The following is a 16,250-nucleotide window of genomic DNA, read 5'->3' on the forward strand; positions in this document are numbered from 1 at the left end:
AAATGTTAAACTGAACTGCAGTAATGCCATTTGCAGTGTTTGTTTTCTTAGCTTTAGAAATGCTTACATGATATTAAACTGCCGTGTCTTATTTCAGAGTCTCAAAATAAAGAACTGCAAATTTTACTCTCTAGACCATTTCTCGAGACTGTGGAGGAGGCCTAACCTCACGTGTCCTAACAGTATGCAACTGAACCAGCTAGATTCCTCTGGCTTGAGGGTGTTAACCTGAAAGGACTGAAGGGTGGTGGTGCTAGCTCTGCTAGTGTTAGCCAAACTCTGCAAACCAATTTGCAGACCACCAGCAGACTCCGCAATCCTGCTCTTAATCGATTCATTTTTTGAAAGTGTTTTGGTGGGGGGTGGGGGGGTGGAAGCAGCTGCTGCAGGCAGACAAGAAATGAAGGGAGCCAAGAGAAGGGGAGGACATGCAGCAAATGGTCGTAACTGGGAGATGACGCAGCGACTGCTACAATGATGACTTAGCTCTTTTATTGGCTGCTTTCTTCAACTCCAAATCTCCCAACCTGTTTTCATTTTGACTGTTTCTGAGTGTTTACTTAGTTTTGAATGGTCAGGCAGTCGGAATAAAGTCATGTTTTCAACGACCATCCCTAGGGACATCCCTACTCTCTACACTGCTGCTCAACAACTGTTGTAGTCTAAAACCTGATTTAAACTTCTGTGTCAAACCGAGGCGTGGCCTACGTGGTACGTCTGCGTAGCTCCTATACCTGTGCACGTAGCTAACGCGCAACTCCTTCAAAATGTAACTATCAATCGACGTGGACCACAAGCTCTGTGATTGATCTGCATGATAAACAGCAACATGAATCAGCTGTAGATTAACATAAAAACGCTCTGAATCATTGTGAAAAAGTAAACAGAGGACGCAGCGGGGCCGGAAACCCCGGCAACCCGACTATTAGAGAGACCACACAGCCCTCAAGCATTTTGGCGGAGAATTGCTGCGGTCATCAACAGCCCTCGCTACACTCCGACGGTTTGGTCAAGGAAGAAATTGTGGAATGTTTCTCTTAATATCCAGTTATAGCCACACTCCAGTCATCTTAACATCAGGAAACTTTGAAGAGTTTGAAGGACAAAACTTTCAAATTGGATTAAAACTCACGGCAGCATTTTAGATGCTTAATGTGGAGACTTTGTAGAGAACGTAAGGCCTTGTTTATATGCTATATTAGTTTAGGGTTTCCAGTGGCTTTAAGATTTAAAGAATTGTATTCGTTAGAGGAAGTTCTGCTGAAGTTGCGGAAATAACTCATATTTATGTTCATATTACTAAGACAGGTTTTAATTGTATTAGATCATACAGACATTAAATGATTAAATGGTTAGAGGAAGTCTTGATTTCAATCTTTAATTAAAACATCTGTTATCGGGATGTTCACAATTAATTGATTGTTAAGAACTTCAAACAGATTTTTTTGTTTAGATTTTATATAACTTGGAACAAACATCATGTGGTCTCATATTTGGTGCAGCTATCAGGGAGGTGTTTGAAGTTTAAAGTATGTTTCCATCATAGATTTTATAAATATGGACGTCGTATCCGTGACATCACCCATCTGTTCCTGAAACCAATCGACGGCGGCAGCCATATTGGAAATGCAGAACTCAACCAGGCAGAGTGTGACGTAAAGGGGCGGAGTTTGAGCCTCCTAGCCAACAGCTATGTGTTCGCAACCGGGAGTCCAGTCAGTCATGTCCTTATTTGGGAAAAAAAACATAATCCTAATATCTTCTGAACCGTCACATTAGAAAAAAAATTCACTCGGCGTACAGTGTGTGCCGATAGAGAGATTAGCTACTGTAGCCAAGCCGTTTTTTGAACCAGGCTGTAAACATGTTTATTAATGCTGCAAAGATCGTCCTTTTCCAATTCATGTCTATGTGGTTTCCAGTGTTTCTGCAGCCTGCCTCAAGAGGATTCTCGATGAATTGCAGTTTATAACACTTCCGCATGGGCTTCATCGTTTGGTACCGTAGGTTCCCGCTTGGTTTCGATGTGAATCAGCTGACTAAAGGTGTTGTGCACAGTGGAGACGCTCAACTGGTGGCTGTGGCTGAGTGACAGGTCAGCACTTTTTTTCCTCCATTGCCGGACTGATTATGACCCAGTTGCGCTCCCCGGGTGACACCTGATGGCATTCATGCTTATTTTTCTCATAAGAACGAGTAGACAGAAAACTGGACACTGTGAATCTGAAATATGCTTCTGTTCAGGTTCTCTTGTTGAAGTCTGAGCCTTCACTTTTATGACTGTGTGTCTGCAGAGATTATGAGCCTGCTCCACACATTTGATATTCAGAGTGTTTACACGTCTTGAACACCTCAATATGATCCGTAGCTATTCAACACTGTCGTTATATACAATGTGTTGTGAAGGAAAATTTGTTTTAGGGGAAAATCACATTTGGCATTGTCTTTGAAAACGTCTGGTTTTTTTTAAATGATTAATCAAAAAATCGATTGTTAACATTTCCAAAGATGGATCACTGAAAATACTTGAAATGTACATCCCTAATCTGTACAATCAGCTACATTTATATATGTATGCAATAGGTGCTGTGTTAGTTCACACCTTTAGAAATGTTTACAGGTCCCTAAAAGTGTTGCAATGTTTGAAACATACATGTTGTGATAAAGTTACTGATGTAATCATTATATCAAAAATGTGAAGCAATGCAGGCCGGAAACACTGAGTCCAGAGGGTTATTTAACTGGATGCAGATTATTTATGTAGTCTGTGTTGTATTTGCAGTTGTATCCACCTTAAAATTCAATTTCTGAAATCAAGTTTTAGTTCTTCAGAACTTTGGCTTACAACAGGCACCCTTTTTCTAGAGCTGCAAAGGAGCAGCTGCAGCGTGCAGGAGTTTCTAAAGTGAAATGACACAGAAGTAGAGCACAGTGGGAATAAACATATATAGAGACTCCCGATGAAAGCTATCTGACCCCCCGCCTTGAATCTGATGATGCTCAAACACACAACCATCCCCAGCCGGCTCCATGCTCTGCTCCTCTCCTCCTTGTGTTTCTTAGAAATACTATTCACCTGAAAACATGTCTATAGCACGTCTACTTCAGAGCACCGACGTTATTATAGAAGGTAAAATAGTCCACAACCCACCAGAGATGCTCCTGAACCCAGAGAGGAAAGTTTTCTGCATAAATAGAACATAAAGTAAACTCAGCAGAGCATGCAGACAAATATACAATCATCAGGTATTCTTTAGAGTCAAATATGAAACGTTGTATTAATTATGACTTTAAAAACCAGAGAGGGGGCTGTGTCTCTGCAGTGAGGCTATAATTACACAACGTAGAGACTTGGTACTAATTAGCACCTCAGAAAATATAACTGCAGTCTGAAAGCATCTCCTCAATAGTTCATCTTCCTCGTGCTGGCTGTGAGGTACGAAAGGAAACGAGCTTAATTAATGAAACAGGGATCAATTATCGCCAGAGAACGTTCATCAGCATCTACAAAAGAGAGAGTTTGATGAAATGTGTGTCCACATCCTCACATCTTTACACCACAGGTTTCTTTTTTTCAGGAGCAGAGCGTGACTGTTTCATGTTTTTATGACCTGAGATCCTTTTGTTGGTATTTTGGTGTCAGCGCAGAGCTCAAAGTGCACAGGTGGAGGAATACTCCAGAGAGGGAAAGAAAGTGGTTGGTATTTAGTTGCAGGCCTGTCGGATGTTGCACAAACTTTAATTGCACATGTCGTATGCTGTGTCTAAGCTGTAGAACAGCCACCACTAGCCTGAGCTGTAGCTTGGTTAACAGCTACTGCCATAAAACTCTAGTGCTCTACTACCTGGATGTAAACAAGCAAATACAAGATGTCTTCTGGTAGCACGGCCGTGTTTGTCGGTATGGTTGATCTAGTACATGGAGGTTAAGTTGTATGTAGCTGTGTCTGATGAAACTGACCAACTCAACTGGAGCAATGAGGAACCAGCATAGACATGTGGACGTTAACCTGCAAGGAGGGACTGAATGCTGGTGGTGCTAGCTCTGCTAGGGTTTTTCCCAGCAGGAAAGCACTTTGACATTGTTAAACTGTAGACTCTTTGATTCTGTGTTTAGCCGTTTTAAATTAAATGTGCGTGTTTGACTGTTTTCCTGTTGTCTTACTTTTAAACAAGTCAGACTTTAGTTTCTGTTTAAATGAGTAGGGAAGTAACATCTATCTTGGGGCAGCTGTGGCTCAGTGGGAAGAGTCGGTCATCTCTCAATCCAAAGGTCGAAAGGTTGATGGTTCTATCCCAGCTCCTGCAGTCACATGCTGGAGAGGGCCCCTTCCTTGGCACACCACTGAACCCCAAATTGCTCCCGCTGTTGTTCAGTGGTGTGTGAATGTGTATGAATGAGATTAGCTAACACTGATGGTTAATAAATGTACTATTTTTAGATAACTTGTTTTTTTTTTAATTCTGGAAGATATCTATTGACCCCCCATTTGTGTCTCGAGATCCCCCAGGGGGTCCCGACCCACACTTTGGAACCCCTGCCTTACTATAGCAGCATCTGCCATCAGTGAGGGAATGTGGTGTGAATGGGTGAATGTGACGAGTAGTGTTAAAGAGCTTTGGGTGCTCAGAAAGACTAGAAAATTACTACATAAGTAAAAGTCCATCTAACTTCTCATTTATTTATGTATGTGACACAGACGATGATTACATGGTATGCAGTACAAACAGAACAATTCAGGTAACAAAATGATGTCACACAGCTTAGCTAAGGCACAAACAACTATTATTTTAGACTGCCTCCAAAAGCCCCTAATTTACCAAAGTCTAGGGCTTATCCGAGTACAATAACAAAATCAACTTAAAGATATATGGAGGATTTAAACAATACTTTGGTTGACAACCCTCTCTGTACCTCAAAATACACGTCTAGAATAAAGGGAGGCAGAATAACATGTATGCTATCAAACCTGCAGTTGTGATTGATGTGGTTTCCTGTGCACACATCTGATCAGCTGTAAGTCAATAATCTGCCTCTGTTTAGGGAGGTGTCATATTATCAAAGTTTATTAATACTGTGCATCACAGTCTCTTTTCAAACCTTTAAGAAAAACAAAAACCTGAACCTAAAAAGAAACTGCTTCATTCGTAACATGCAAAACAAAGAGTGTGTCACTGAGATAAGATGCACACCTTTGCATACAAACCACTCATCAAATCATCTTTTTCTATATGTTTTAACTTTTCTTTGAACTAACTTTGGTAAAACTAGTATTAGCTGCCTCCTTATCTACACAGCAAACTGTGAAACTGAGATTGCTCTCACAAACACAAACAAAGTGCACTTTGATACTTTTATATTTATTTATTGTTTTTTTTAAGTTATATTTTTGGGAGCAGATATAGAGAGACTGGAAATGTTGGGAGCAGAGAGCGAGGGAAGACATGCAGCAAATGATTGCGGGAGGGGGTCGAAACGGCGACCCCTGCGACAAGGACTATAGCCTCTGTACCAAGGTTATTATCGTTAACGAAAACTAAATGAAAACGAGAGGTGAAAAAACCTTTTCGTTAACTGAAATAAAGAAAATAAAAATGAGGTTTTACAAAAAAAACGATTACTAACTGTAGCTGTATTGTGAGTTTACAAGACTAACTAAAATAAACTAAAATGATAAAGAAAATGTCTTCAGTTTTCGTCTTTGTCAATATATATCTCATACATAAACTTTATCATTATTATTGTATAAACTCAGTATTTTGAGTGGATATGAATTTTTTTTAGTTTGTTTTCTGCCAGTTTCGCTTCAATTGGCGCAGGCGCACAAGCAGACACGCGTCCACACTTTAGCCGCTAGCACAGTGTAATGGCAAGTGAAAGTCTGGAGAAAAGCGGCAGAGCCCATTTGGGTTTACTTTGAATATGACTGTGTCTCTGATAGGAGGAAGGGCCTTGTAGTGGAAGGTGATACAATATGCGGGACATTTCTCAAGGGGAAAAATCCCACTAATCTTAAATTTCATTTGAAAAGCTCACACAAGGCGGCTAACCTAGCTTACCTTGTCAAGGCAAGGGAGAGCGCCCAGCTCCCTTCCCTGAACAGAAGCTAACCCCCGGCCAGGCAGTATGATGGAGCCCGAGACAACCATAGGACAGAAAACACTGATACATTGCTTCCACCGGTGACCCAATAGCTGCTGGTGCAGTACATACGGTCAAAAACTAATCCACGTTACATAAAAGGACTAAAACTAAAACTGAAACTAATAAAAACTAAACTACAACGAATCATTTTCAAAAAATAAAACTAAACTAAACTAGCAAAGCCGCTTTAAAAAATTAATTCCAACTAAACTGAAATTGAAAACAGAAAGTCGAAACCAAATAAAAACAAAAAATAATGAAAAATGCAAAACTATAATAACCTTTTTCTGTACATAGGGCGCTTAGACTGCTAGCCACCAGCGCCCCGTCCTTCTATATTTCTATGTGTTTTCGTATTGTTGTCTATTTTTCTTTATTTTGAACTTCATATTTCTGCACTAACTAGATCTATTTGAGCTAACGCTTAGTGTATCTATTGCATTAGCTTGCAGGACAATCATTGCATTTCAACCGCTAATCTGTGCCAGCATATGAAAAATAAAGATCTTGAATTAGTTCACTGTTAAAACAATTCAACTTTTACATCCAGTCAGTTGTAGATAAGTGTCTCTGTGAGTTCACACCCTCTTAAACACTGGAGAAGCTGAAGTTTGTTTGTCATCAGGTGTCACTTTAATTGGTTCAGCTGCTTCAGACTGATGACGCCCAGCATATTTATAATTACAACACAATCTGATGCTTACTCATCCCACACAGGCCTTTGCACTCTGGGCTGCTGCACAATGATGAACACAAAAGCATGTGAGGTAGCTTACAAAGCATTACATAAAAACACTTCAGCAGAACGTCCAATAAAAACCTCTCTCCAAATCCTCCTTTCTTTCTCTCTCTCTCCTTTCTTCATAATATTCTTAGTGCATAATTAATATCTAAGGAAATGGGAAAGTGAGCAGGAAATTATGCGTCGCACAGTGACTATGAAGCAGGCTTTATGATAAATATCTTTGTCCCTCCTGCACTCAGACCCTGGTGATCATTTTGCACTTGCCCTTCGATTGTTATGTAAGGGTTCAGAGCTGTACATTCACTTCAGAGTTCAAAGTGATTAAGCTGCCTGTGAGGACACAAATCCACAGCAGCTCTCTCTAACCCTCAGAGTCACACAATGCCCTCATCATCACCATCTGCTCAGAGGTCGCTGCAAGCCTTTAGCTTCACATACAATCATCATAATGGGATTTTGCCACAATCATCCAGAGGGGGGTCTTTTTTCTTCTGTCTAACTCATCCGTTTTGATTATATTAAAAAGGCTGAGAGTTGCTAAATAGGTGTAATAAAGGCTGAAGCTGATTGGACTGACAGCTGGGCCTGTCTTAGCAGCAGGGTTACAGCCTTAACGTCACCTTTTTAACTTTATTTGATGAGACAGATTCAAAAAGACAGGAAAGGTGGGGAGAAAGAGTGAAAAGGACATGATCAGAATAACATCAGGGCCAGGAGTTGATCAAATGACCAGTCCAACTAGGACTGCAACCAGCCTGCTTTAGCAACACAGAATTTCCAACAAAGTGGCCGACATCTTTTGGCTTCTTAGCGGCACTTCTGAAACCAATAGGCGACTATGTTTTATACAGTTTATGTGCCATTAAAAACCAGTGTTTGTAGCAGTGATCATAAATTCACACATGCACACGCAGTAAAAAGCAGAGCTGTGAGCGCAGCATCGCTCGCTGGCTCAAACCGTACCACTGAGATTCATTCCTGAAACACTGACTCACTGGTGTGTTTGTTGAGTGTGTGTCTTTTCAGTCTTTCTCTTTCTGTTTGTTTTTTATTTATGATGTACAAAAGCTAAAGTGTGTTGAGATCACACTTGGACTGCTGCAGGAGCTTTGCTTTTGATTTATTTTTTCCTGAAAGGCTCATTATTTGTGCAATAGTTACAAAGTGACTCAGTGTTTGTGTGTGTGTGTGTGTGAACGGTTGTGTGTGTGTGTGTGTTTTGAAAGGAGAGGAATAAAGTGCCACAGTTATTAGCATGTAGCAGGTACTGACTGCAGCTGTGCTCGTGTGTCTGTGAATGTGAGTTTGAACAGTGTTGTGTTTTCGGATCAAGGAGATGAGTGTGTGTCCTTTGTACCTTTGTCGCTGAAGTCATCGACCAGGATGATCTCTGCGATGAGCTGTGGAGGAGAGCGGTTGAGCACGCTGTGAACCGTCCTCAGCAGAGACGACCAGCCCTCGTGTGGAACGGGATGATGATGCTGGTGTTGGGAAGCTTGTCTGCATACAGCTTCTGTTTGCAGCTACATAAACACATGAAACCAAATAAAGACATGAGAGGGGGAGTAAGACTTGGCTGTGTTATCACTGTTAAACAATGAGCATATTTTTAGCCGTATGGCTCCAGGGAGTGTTTACACAGTATATGTTGGCTGGTGCGTTATTTTGGTCCAGAGTGAAATATAAATAAGTGTTTTTATTATTCTCCTGTAGTAAGAGATCACAGAATCGACTCCATGTGAGCAAAGCTCTTCTCATTCTAAGCTAAGCCTGACTTCAGCCTGATCGCTTGTCATGTCAGATCATTCCACAGTAAAAGGTTGCATTCCCCCTTTGCCTGTTGACACTGTGGTAAAAACATTGGAATGGAACTATACAGAACGACATGGAACAGATCAAAACAGAATGGAATGGAACTAGGGATGTACATTTCAAGTATTTTCAGTGATCGATCTTCGGAAATGTTAACAATCGTTTATCAATTAATCATAAAAAAAGAAAATGTAGACGTTTCCATGTCAAAAACAATGCTAAATGCGTTTTTTCCCCTGAATCAAATTCTCCTTCACCACACAATGTAAGCCTAAGTTCTCTTTATTTTATTAATACATTGCAAATATTTTCTATTTACATTTCCACTTTGAACGGTTGTCATGCCCACCTTTATGCAGACGATGCTATTGTTTATTGCATTGCAGATTCTGCACAATTAGCCACGGACAATTTGCAACTTGCTTTTAATAATTTTCAACAATTACTCTTTACTCTTAAACTTGTACAAAATGAAAGAACGACAACGTTCATGTTGTTCTCCTGGGTCAAAAATATTGAATATGAAAATGTGCACATATCCACTTTAAATGGCATAAGAAATGAATGAGTTACTGAATCGAAATACCTTGGAATATGGCTTGACAAGGAATAAGAAATGAGGGAAACCTTAACGTCTTTTCTAGAATAAATAAAGGCTCTGAATTGAAAATGAGGGTCCTCCATGTATCTGTATGGCCAATATGGTTCATGATTAGTTAAAGATTATAAATTAACTGGAGAAGGTAAACTATTACTTCTACCTTGGCCAATAACATTCAAACTCAGTGTTTTTGGGATCATTTGGTTATGTTTCATTGAAATGTTCACATGCTAATTGACAGTGAAGAAGAAACTCTTCTGAAACCAGAGGATATTCCCTTTTCTTCTTGTGTTTTGCCCTTTTTATGATCTCAAACAGCACAACCTGAACAATGTGTTCCTCTTTTAATAAGACGCAATGAAGCATCTACCTGCTCCCTCGCCCTTCTATTATTTCTGTCTTTGCTTCTCTCTCTGTCTCTCTCTCTGAGAAGTCAGGGAGGAATCTGTAGAGACAGTAATTATCTCTGTGTCTCTCAGGCCTGTCTGGCTGCCTCTGTGTCTGTCTCTCTGTTGTGTCATTCAGACAGAGGGAGAGACTGAAACCAATGAATGGAAAGCGTTGGGGGGTCTTGGCCCAAAGAGGATTGATGTGGCACCTGGATGTCAAACAGCTGTCACTCTCCTGTCACTTTGACCAATCAAACCAACACACCTGCTCTCCTCATCCGTCCTGCACACCACCCAGACCCCAGAGAAGTGCACGGGAGCTGCTGTGGTAGCTTGCTGTCAGTTCCTTTGAGAGAATAACCCTGACAAGTAATTCAGTGAGAGGATTTCAGGGTTGGACATTTTGGATATTAGCCTGTCGTGTTAGACTTTGATCATTTTTGGCTGCTGGATGCGTAATTGAGCCAAGCTCTGGTTTTCAATTCAATTTCCATCACAAAGATGTCCAAAAGAATACGCTATGAATGAGTGCTACCTGCGAACATAAAGGTCTATGTACATTAAAGGAAAATTCATTTTTATGTGCAGCTCTTTCCCTGTTACATCACACTCAGGATGGGACATTCAAATACTGCGTGAAACTTAAACACTCTGACAAACCATATCACAGCGGTGCTGCACTTTACTTCAGGGTAAGACTGAAGTGTAGGGCCATATATAATATATAAAAACTTGATAACCACTTCATGAAGGCCTTTTAAATCGTATCATTTAAGTATATAAAAGTCATTGTAGATCATAAGAGTTTGAAGCTAACTGGTAATCAAATATTGAGTTTTTATTCAGTTATGAAAGAGGCGGAATTTAGCATGAATGTCCCATTATGGCCTCCTAAAGCAGACTAGATTATCAGCAACGAGACTGACATTATCAATAATGCATGGGAACCTCTGCTGCAGAAAAGATGATTTACAGCACCCTGCAAAAACAGTTGTTTTCATGCCTAAGAATCCCAGAGTGTGGTATATCTGACTGTTAACAGAAATCAAGATGAGCAAAGAAAATAGATGGCTTTGTCCACAGAAGGTGCCAAAATCAGCACAAACCAAAAGTTCTGCTTCTCTCAGATTTTTCAGAGTGCGTTGTCCTTGCAGTGACTTTTAAATATATCTATTAAATAATAACGACTTATCAAGTTCCTTTTAAACTGCATCCTGTAAAACCCCAGTGTTAAGTTACTTTTGGGATAGCAGGGTTGGAGACATGTCCTTAATGTTCTTAAAGGACTGTTAATGTCTCCACTGATAGACTAATCACCTGACTTTAAATGCTTAGAAAAGGGCCATCTGCAAAGGCCACAATTCAAATGCAGTCAGCTTCTGCATTACAACATGATCTGACACGATACAATGGAATGAGATATGCTATGATGCAATACGATACCATGCAATTAAATTAATTGCTGTACTATACCATAACTTACCATACCATACCATACCATACGATATGATGAAATTAGATTAGGGATGGGTACCGAATTCGGTACTTTTATAGGCACCGACCGAATTCCGTCGGTACTACCGAGTACCGACTCACGTAAAATCAAACGGTACCATGTTTCGTTACCTGAACGCATCCCTGTGACTGTGAGGGAGTGGAAGAGGAGGCGATTCTCCATACTTTCCCCCTGTAATAATGTCAGAGACTGACCAGGTGGACGTCTCTGCTCTCTGCTCTCTGCATCTACGCGGGAGCGCGCCAAACGGAGCCTGCAGCTGACGAGCGTGCGCGCACTCACTCACCGGGAGGCAGAACTGCAGGAGGATTCACTTTATTTTATACAGTCTATGGTTGAGATTGACCCTCTCACTCCGACTACCTACCCTGTTTATAACCGTGCCTGTGTGCGTGAATGCCCAACAAGTAAGATGTGTGTCCTGTTATTATAAAGAGACGGAGAACTGACTTTTTCCCGTCCGCAGGCATTCACGTGTGTTCATTGATAAACTCCCGAAAGAGCAATTAGACGCCACGACCACGTGTCAGCTAAAATATCTAATCACCCATATAATCCTGTTTCTGTTCATTTCATGTTAGATTAAATAAATATGTTAAATTAAACAAATTTGAGATATTTTTTAATTTTAAATGAACATTTATTACCGCATAAAAACACAAAAGTACCGAAAATTGGTACCGTTGAGTACCGGTACCGATTCCCAGGTACCGGGTATTGGTACCGCATCGGTTCAAATGTGAAAGGCACCCATCCCTAAATAAGATACAGTAAGATAAATACGAAACGATACGATACAATACAAATGATACGATAGGTTACACTATGATGCGATGTGATACGATTCGATATGATACAATGCAAAACATTAAGGACCGATGCGATAGGTTATCATACGATGCAATACAATATCATACAATGGAATGAGATACTGCACAACACCATAGAATTCGATATGATGCAATGGGATACAACAGGTTACAGTACAATATGATAGGTTATGATACTGGATGATATGATACAAAGCGATACAATGTGATACAATGTGATACGATGCAATACGATGCGATATGATGCGATTGGATATGATGCGATACGTGGCGACATGTTACAAAACCATACAGTGCATTTTGATAATATAGAATAGGATAGGATCAAATACAATATGATACGAAACATATGAAACCTAACGATATAATTTCAAGCTTTCGGACTGGATTGTTGTTTTCAGCTCTAAGATTGTTTGGTCTCCCACATTATTTCATGTTAGTTTAAAAGCTTCATTCTGCTGTACTTGAGAGTTCATCTGACTGTCACTTTGACCTCTCGTATCAATTTAACAGAATATACTCGTGTTCGATGCATTATTGCTGGAGGATGCTTGTACTTGACTTTACAGTAAAACGTGTCTGGTGGTGAATGATTTATAAGGTGACAGGATACAGGAGTTTAGAGATCAGGAGGGAACGACCTGAAAGAAGCTGACCCTGAGAGAGACAGCACATTTAAACCAGCTTTCCACATGAAAGTGACAGGGTCAACAAAAGGTCTGTGTCAGGCAGAGGAAATGTGCTGAAGGCTGATCGGTGATGAATCAGGTGAGCAGGTCTAAGGCTGGAGAGCAGACAATATTTGAAGTGTTGCTGGTGTGTTTGTTTTTAGTGTTTTGTTTTGATATGACTCAGAGGAACAAACAGCAGTGTGCACTCTCTTCACCGGCTCAAGATGTTTCTACAGCATCTGATCTTCTGCACTTTCTTTCACTGACTGTTTCTTCTACTCTCTTCACTTGTCTCCTTCCCAAAAAGCTTTCATCCCTTGGAAAAATCTCTCCAATTTTGCTGCATCTCAAATAAAACCTGTTTTGGTCTATCAGAGGAAAGATCCATCATCAGTTCTTCACACCTTACGCACAGGGGGGATCGTCAATGATACTGATAATTGCTGTCAAGAACCAGGTTTGTAAGTACATGGCTGTTGTGTTGTGTGTAATCAGCTTGTCAGTGTGAAGCTACACCTCTCCTGTGAATAGATGGGGCAGCTTGATAATTGGAAAAATTGTTCCAAACGGTAATGAGTTGGAATAGAGCCAGTATGGAGGACAGGTGAGAACAGTTCTTTAAGTAGAAGTTGGGTTTAATTAATCAAAGGTCATCTCTTTGTAACTCTTGCAGGAGGCTGGATGGAGTCTAATGCATGTAATGACTGCTTTTATTCTGCGTCTTGCATGTTGTTGCTTCATATTTATGAGCTTGGAGCCTGAGGGGCATTAAAATGAAGGCAGAGGTGTTAATGAGGGTTTTGAGGAAAGTTCAGGTTTTATATGAAGTCAGTAGAGGAAATTGAAGCCATCAAAAAACAACCTTTTTTGCAAAAATCTGTTTGATCTGAATAGATAGTATCTTATAAAGTCAAGAATTCATCTTGTTCATTATGAAGACCAAAGACCTTTCTGAAGCCCCTGAGCTCCCTTGTCTTGTAGGTTTCTCTGGCGTCGACGGCTATCATCTCTCTCTTCATCTCCCTCTAACCCTCTCTCCAACACGGTCTCAGCAGATGTGTCTAACATGAGTCTGGTTCTGCTGGCGGTTTCTGCCCGTTAAAGGAAGTTTGTCCTTGCCACTGTAACTTGTTAAATGCTGCAAAGTGCTCTGCTCATGGTGGATTAAGATGAGATCAGACTGAGTCCTGTCTGTAAGATGGGACTGGATCTTATTCTGTCTTGATGTGGGTCTTCGTTAATAATATAACAGAGTACGGTCTAGACTTGCTCTGTTTGGAAAGAGTCTTTAGATAACATTTGTTGTGATTTGGCGTTTCATAAATAAAGATTGATTGATTGATGATGCATTACTGCATTCATTGTACTGTAAACGATCCAAAATGACAGTGATTATAGCAATATTCTTTATTTTTCCATAGAAAGCTAAGCTTATATTGACCATGTTATTGTTTTGAACAGACATTAATGATGTTATTGAAGTTGGTGCAGTTAACGTGGAGAAAAATGACTTGAGCCTGGTTTATACTTCTGCATCTATTCGAAGGGATAGCCTACGCCGTAGGTCTGGGTAGCTCCCGTACCTATGCAGAGGCCTACACACGTAGCCGACGCTCACCTCCTCCAAAATGTAATCAAATCGAATTTTGATTGGTCCACTTGACGGCTTTGTATTTCCCGCATTTACAGCACTTCTGGGATCCCGGACATCGGCCATGTATTTAATCTCCTCCTCCGTCTCCTCTCTATTCTTCATGTAATCATTGCTGTATATTAAAAAGCAACACATATCAGCTGTAAATTAACAAAATGCCCTCTGGAAACGCTCTGAAAAAAGTAAACAGAGATTGTAGCGGGGCCGGAAACAGGCGACCATACTATCAGAGAGACCACACTTCCCTCAAGCGTTTTGGCGGATAATTGCTACACGTCACAAACATAGACTGTAAATAAAAATGGACAGAGTTGCTCCGCCTCTTCCCGTTGTACAGTTCTGAAGCCAAAAAATCCCTCTCCTGGGCGCAGCCATTGTGCAGCCAGAGCCTGTGAAGCCTTTGTAATAAGCTCCGCCCTACAGCGTAACGTCACAAGACGCTGTGTGCCCTTTGAAGTTTCGTTCTACGGCGGCTGTGAATCAAAGGAAACCCAGAAGTAAAACCCCGTTTTTAAACTCTAATAACTAACGAAAAATAAACTTTTCAGAAAAAAGAGGCCTTGGACACAAAACACTCAAATACTAACTACATATAACCACAGCATACGGATGTGAGAAACATTTGTACGACGTGTATTTATTTTTTAAAGTTTGACTGCTCCCCCATTCAAATGAATGGGGGAGACAGATTTTTTGATCTATACTGCAGCCAGTCACCAGGGGGCAGTCACACTGCTGAAAGCCTCACCACCAGGGCCGTATCCGGCACGCTTGGTCACAAACACATGGACGCACAAGCAGTGCTCATGTCCGCATTGACCACTGCTGCGTAGGTTCGACACAGAAGTATGCTTAAGATTGTTGATTTCCTGGTTGAATTGATCTTGAAAAGAAACTAAGTTGTCTGGAGTGTTTTATGCTAACTAATGTAGCCTTTAGGTTGTAAAGACTTCGGAATGCATGCATTTGGAAATAACCTAAAAATAGATCCTGCAAGACATGCACAGGATAACTATTGGGAGATGATACCACTGAAACACATTTGCACTCCATAAAAATGACCACATCTCAAAAAATTTTGGAGGTACAAAAAACTCCAACAACTTAGAAAGTCTAAAGATGCTGCATGGTCTGATCATGATTCTCCATTGAAGATGTTTTTAGACTGATATATAATATTTTGCTTTTTTTCATCCTTTGTACAGGATCTAGGGATGTAAAGCTTTTTGAAAATGCACACAGAGATACTACATAACTTGATCAAAAATACAGTAAAGGAATTGATATACATTTTTTATGAGTTCTGAACGGGTTAAATCCACAGGCTTACCCATTAAAGATTCACACATCTGTACGTTCTGCCTCTTTTTGTTCTGTGATTTCAGCAGATCAACAAACTTTAGACTGCTTTTTGCTCTCAAGTCTTATCATTCAATTATTTCAGCTGTCAGGTCCAGTTAAAGGCTTACAAATCAGAAAGCACTCTCTTTGGTGAACTGCCTTCCAATCAAAATTGGCAAGCATCATCAAACTGTTCTAAAGCATACAACGAAAACAAACGTTAGCACGTTTCTGCTCCACACTCGGCTTCAGAAATCACGCTATCTCTAACAATCACTAGAAAACAGAACAGCATCAGCTATTTGACTCAGTTTATCTCTTCCTTGTCTAAAAAAACAGATTTCCCAGGTCAGTCCTGCACTCAGGCTGGCCTCTCATCCAATAGTCAACCTTTCTTTTGGAGAAAAACAACCATCTGCCACGAAGGGCTGGGAGTCTTTTTTCAGCCCAGCCAAAGAGAGCACCAGGTGATTCATTTCTGCTCTGCACTAGATGGAGTGCCAATCTGTGAAATAACCTGCTGCAGTCTTTGGCTGGAATGAAAAC

The 16,250-nt window shown here is 40.5% G+C and overlaps 1 protein-coding gene across 1 annotated transcript in view; it reads right to left on the reverse strand.

Annotated features, from left to right (window-relative positions):
* The window catches only part of LOC117812397 (polypeptide N-acetylgalactosaminyltransferase 10-like), a 131,661-nt gene that overhangs the window by 55,248 nt on the left and 60,163 nt on the right, over window positions 1–16,250 (reverse strand). The window contains 2 exon segments of the mRNA XM_034683123.1: window positions 8,248–8,352; window positions 8,355–8,413. Of these exon segments, the coding sequence (XP_034539014.1) occupies window positions 8,248–8,352; window positions 8,355–8,413 (164 nt within the window).

The sequence above is a fragment of the Notolabrus celidotus genome, chromosome 5 (assembly GCF_009762535.1).
Source record: "Notolabrus celidotus isolate fNotCel1 chromosome 5, fNotCel1.pri, whole genome shotgun sequence".
In the NCBI taxonomy this organism is placed as follows: domain Eukaryota; kingdom Metazoa; phylum Chordata; class Actinopteri; order Labriformes; family Labridae; genus Notolabrus; species Notolabrus celidotus.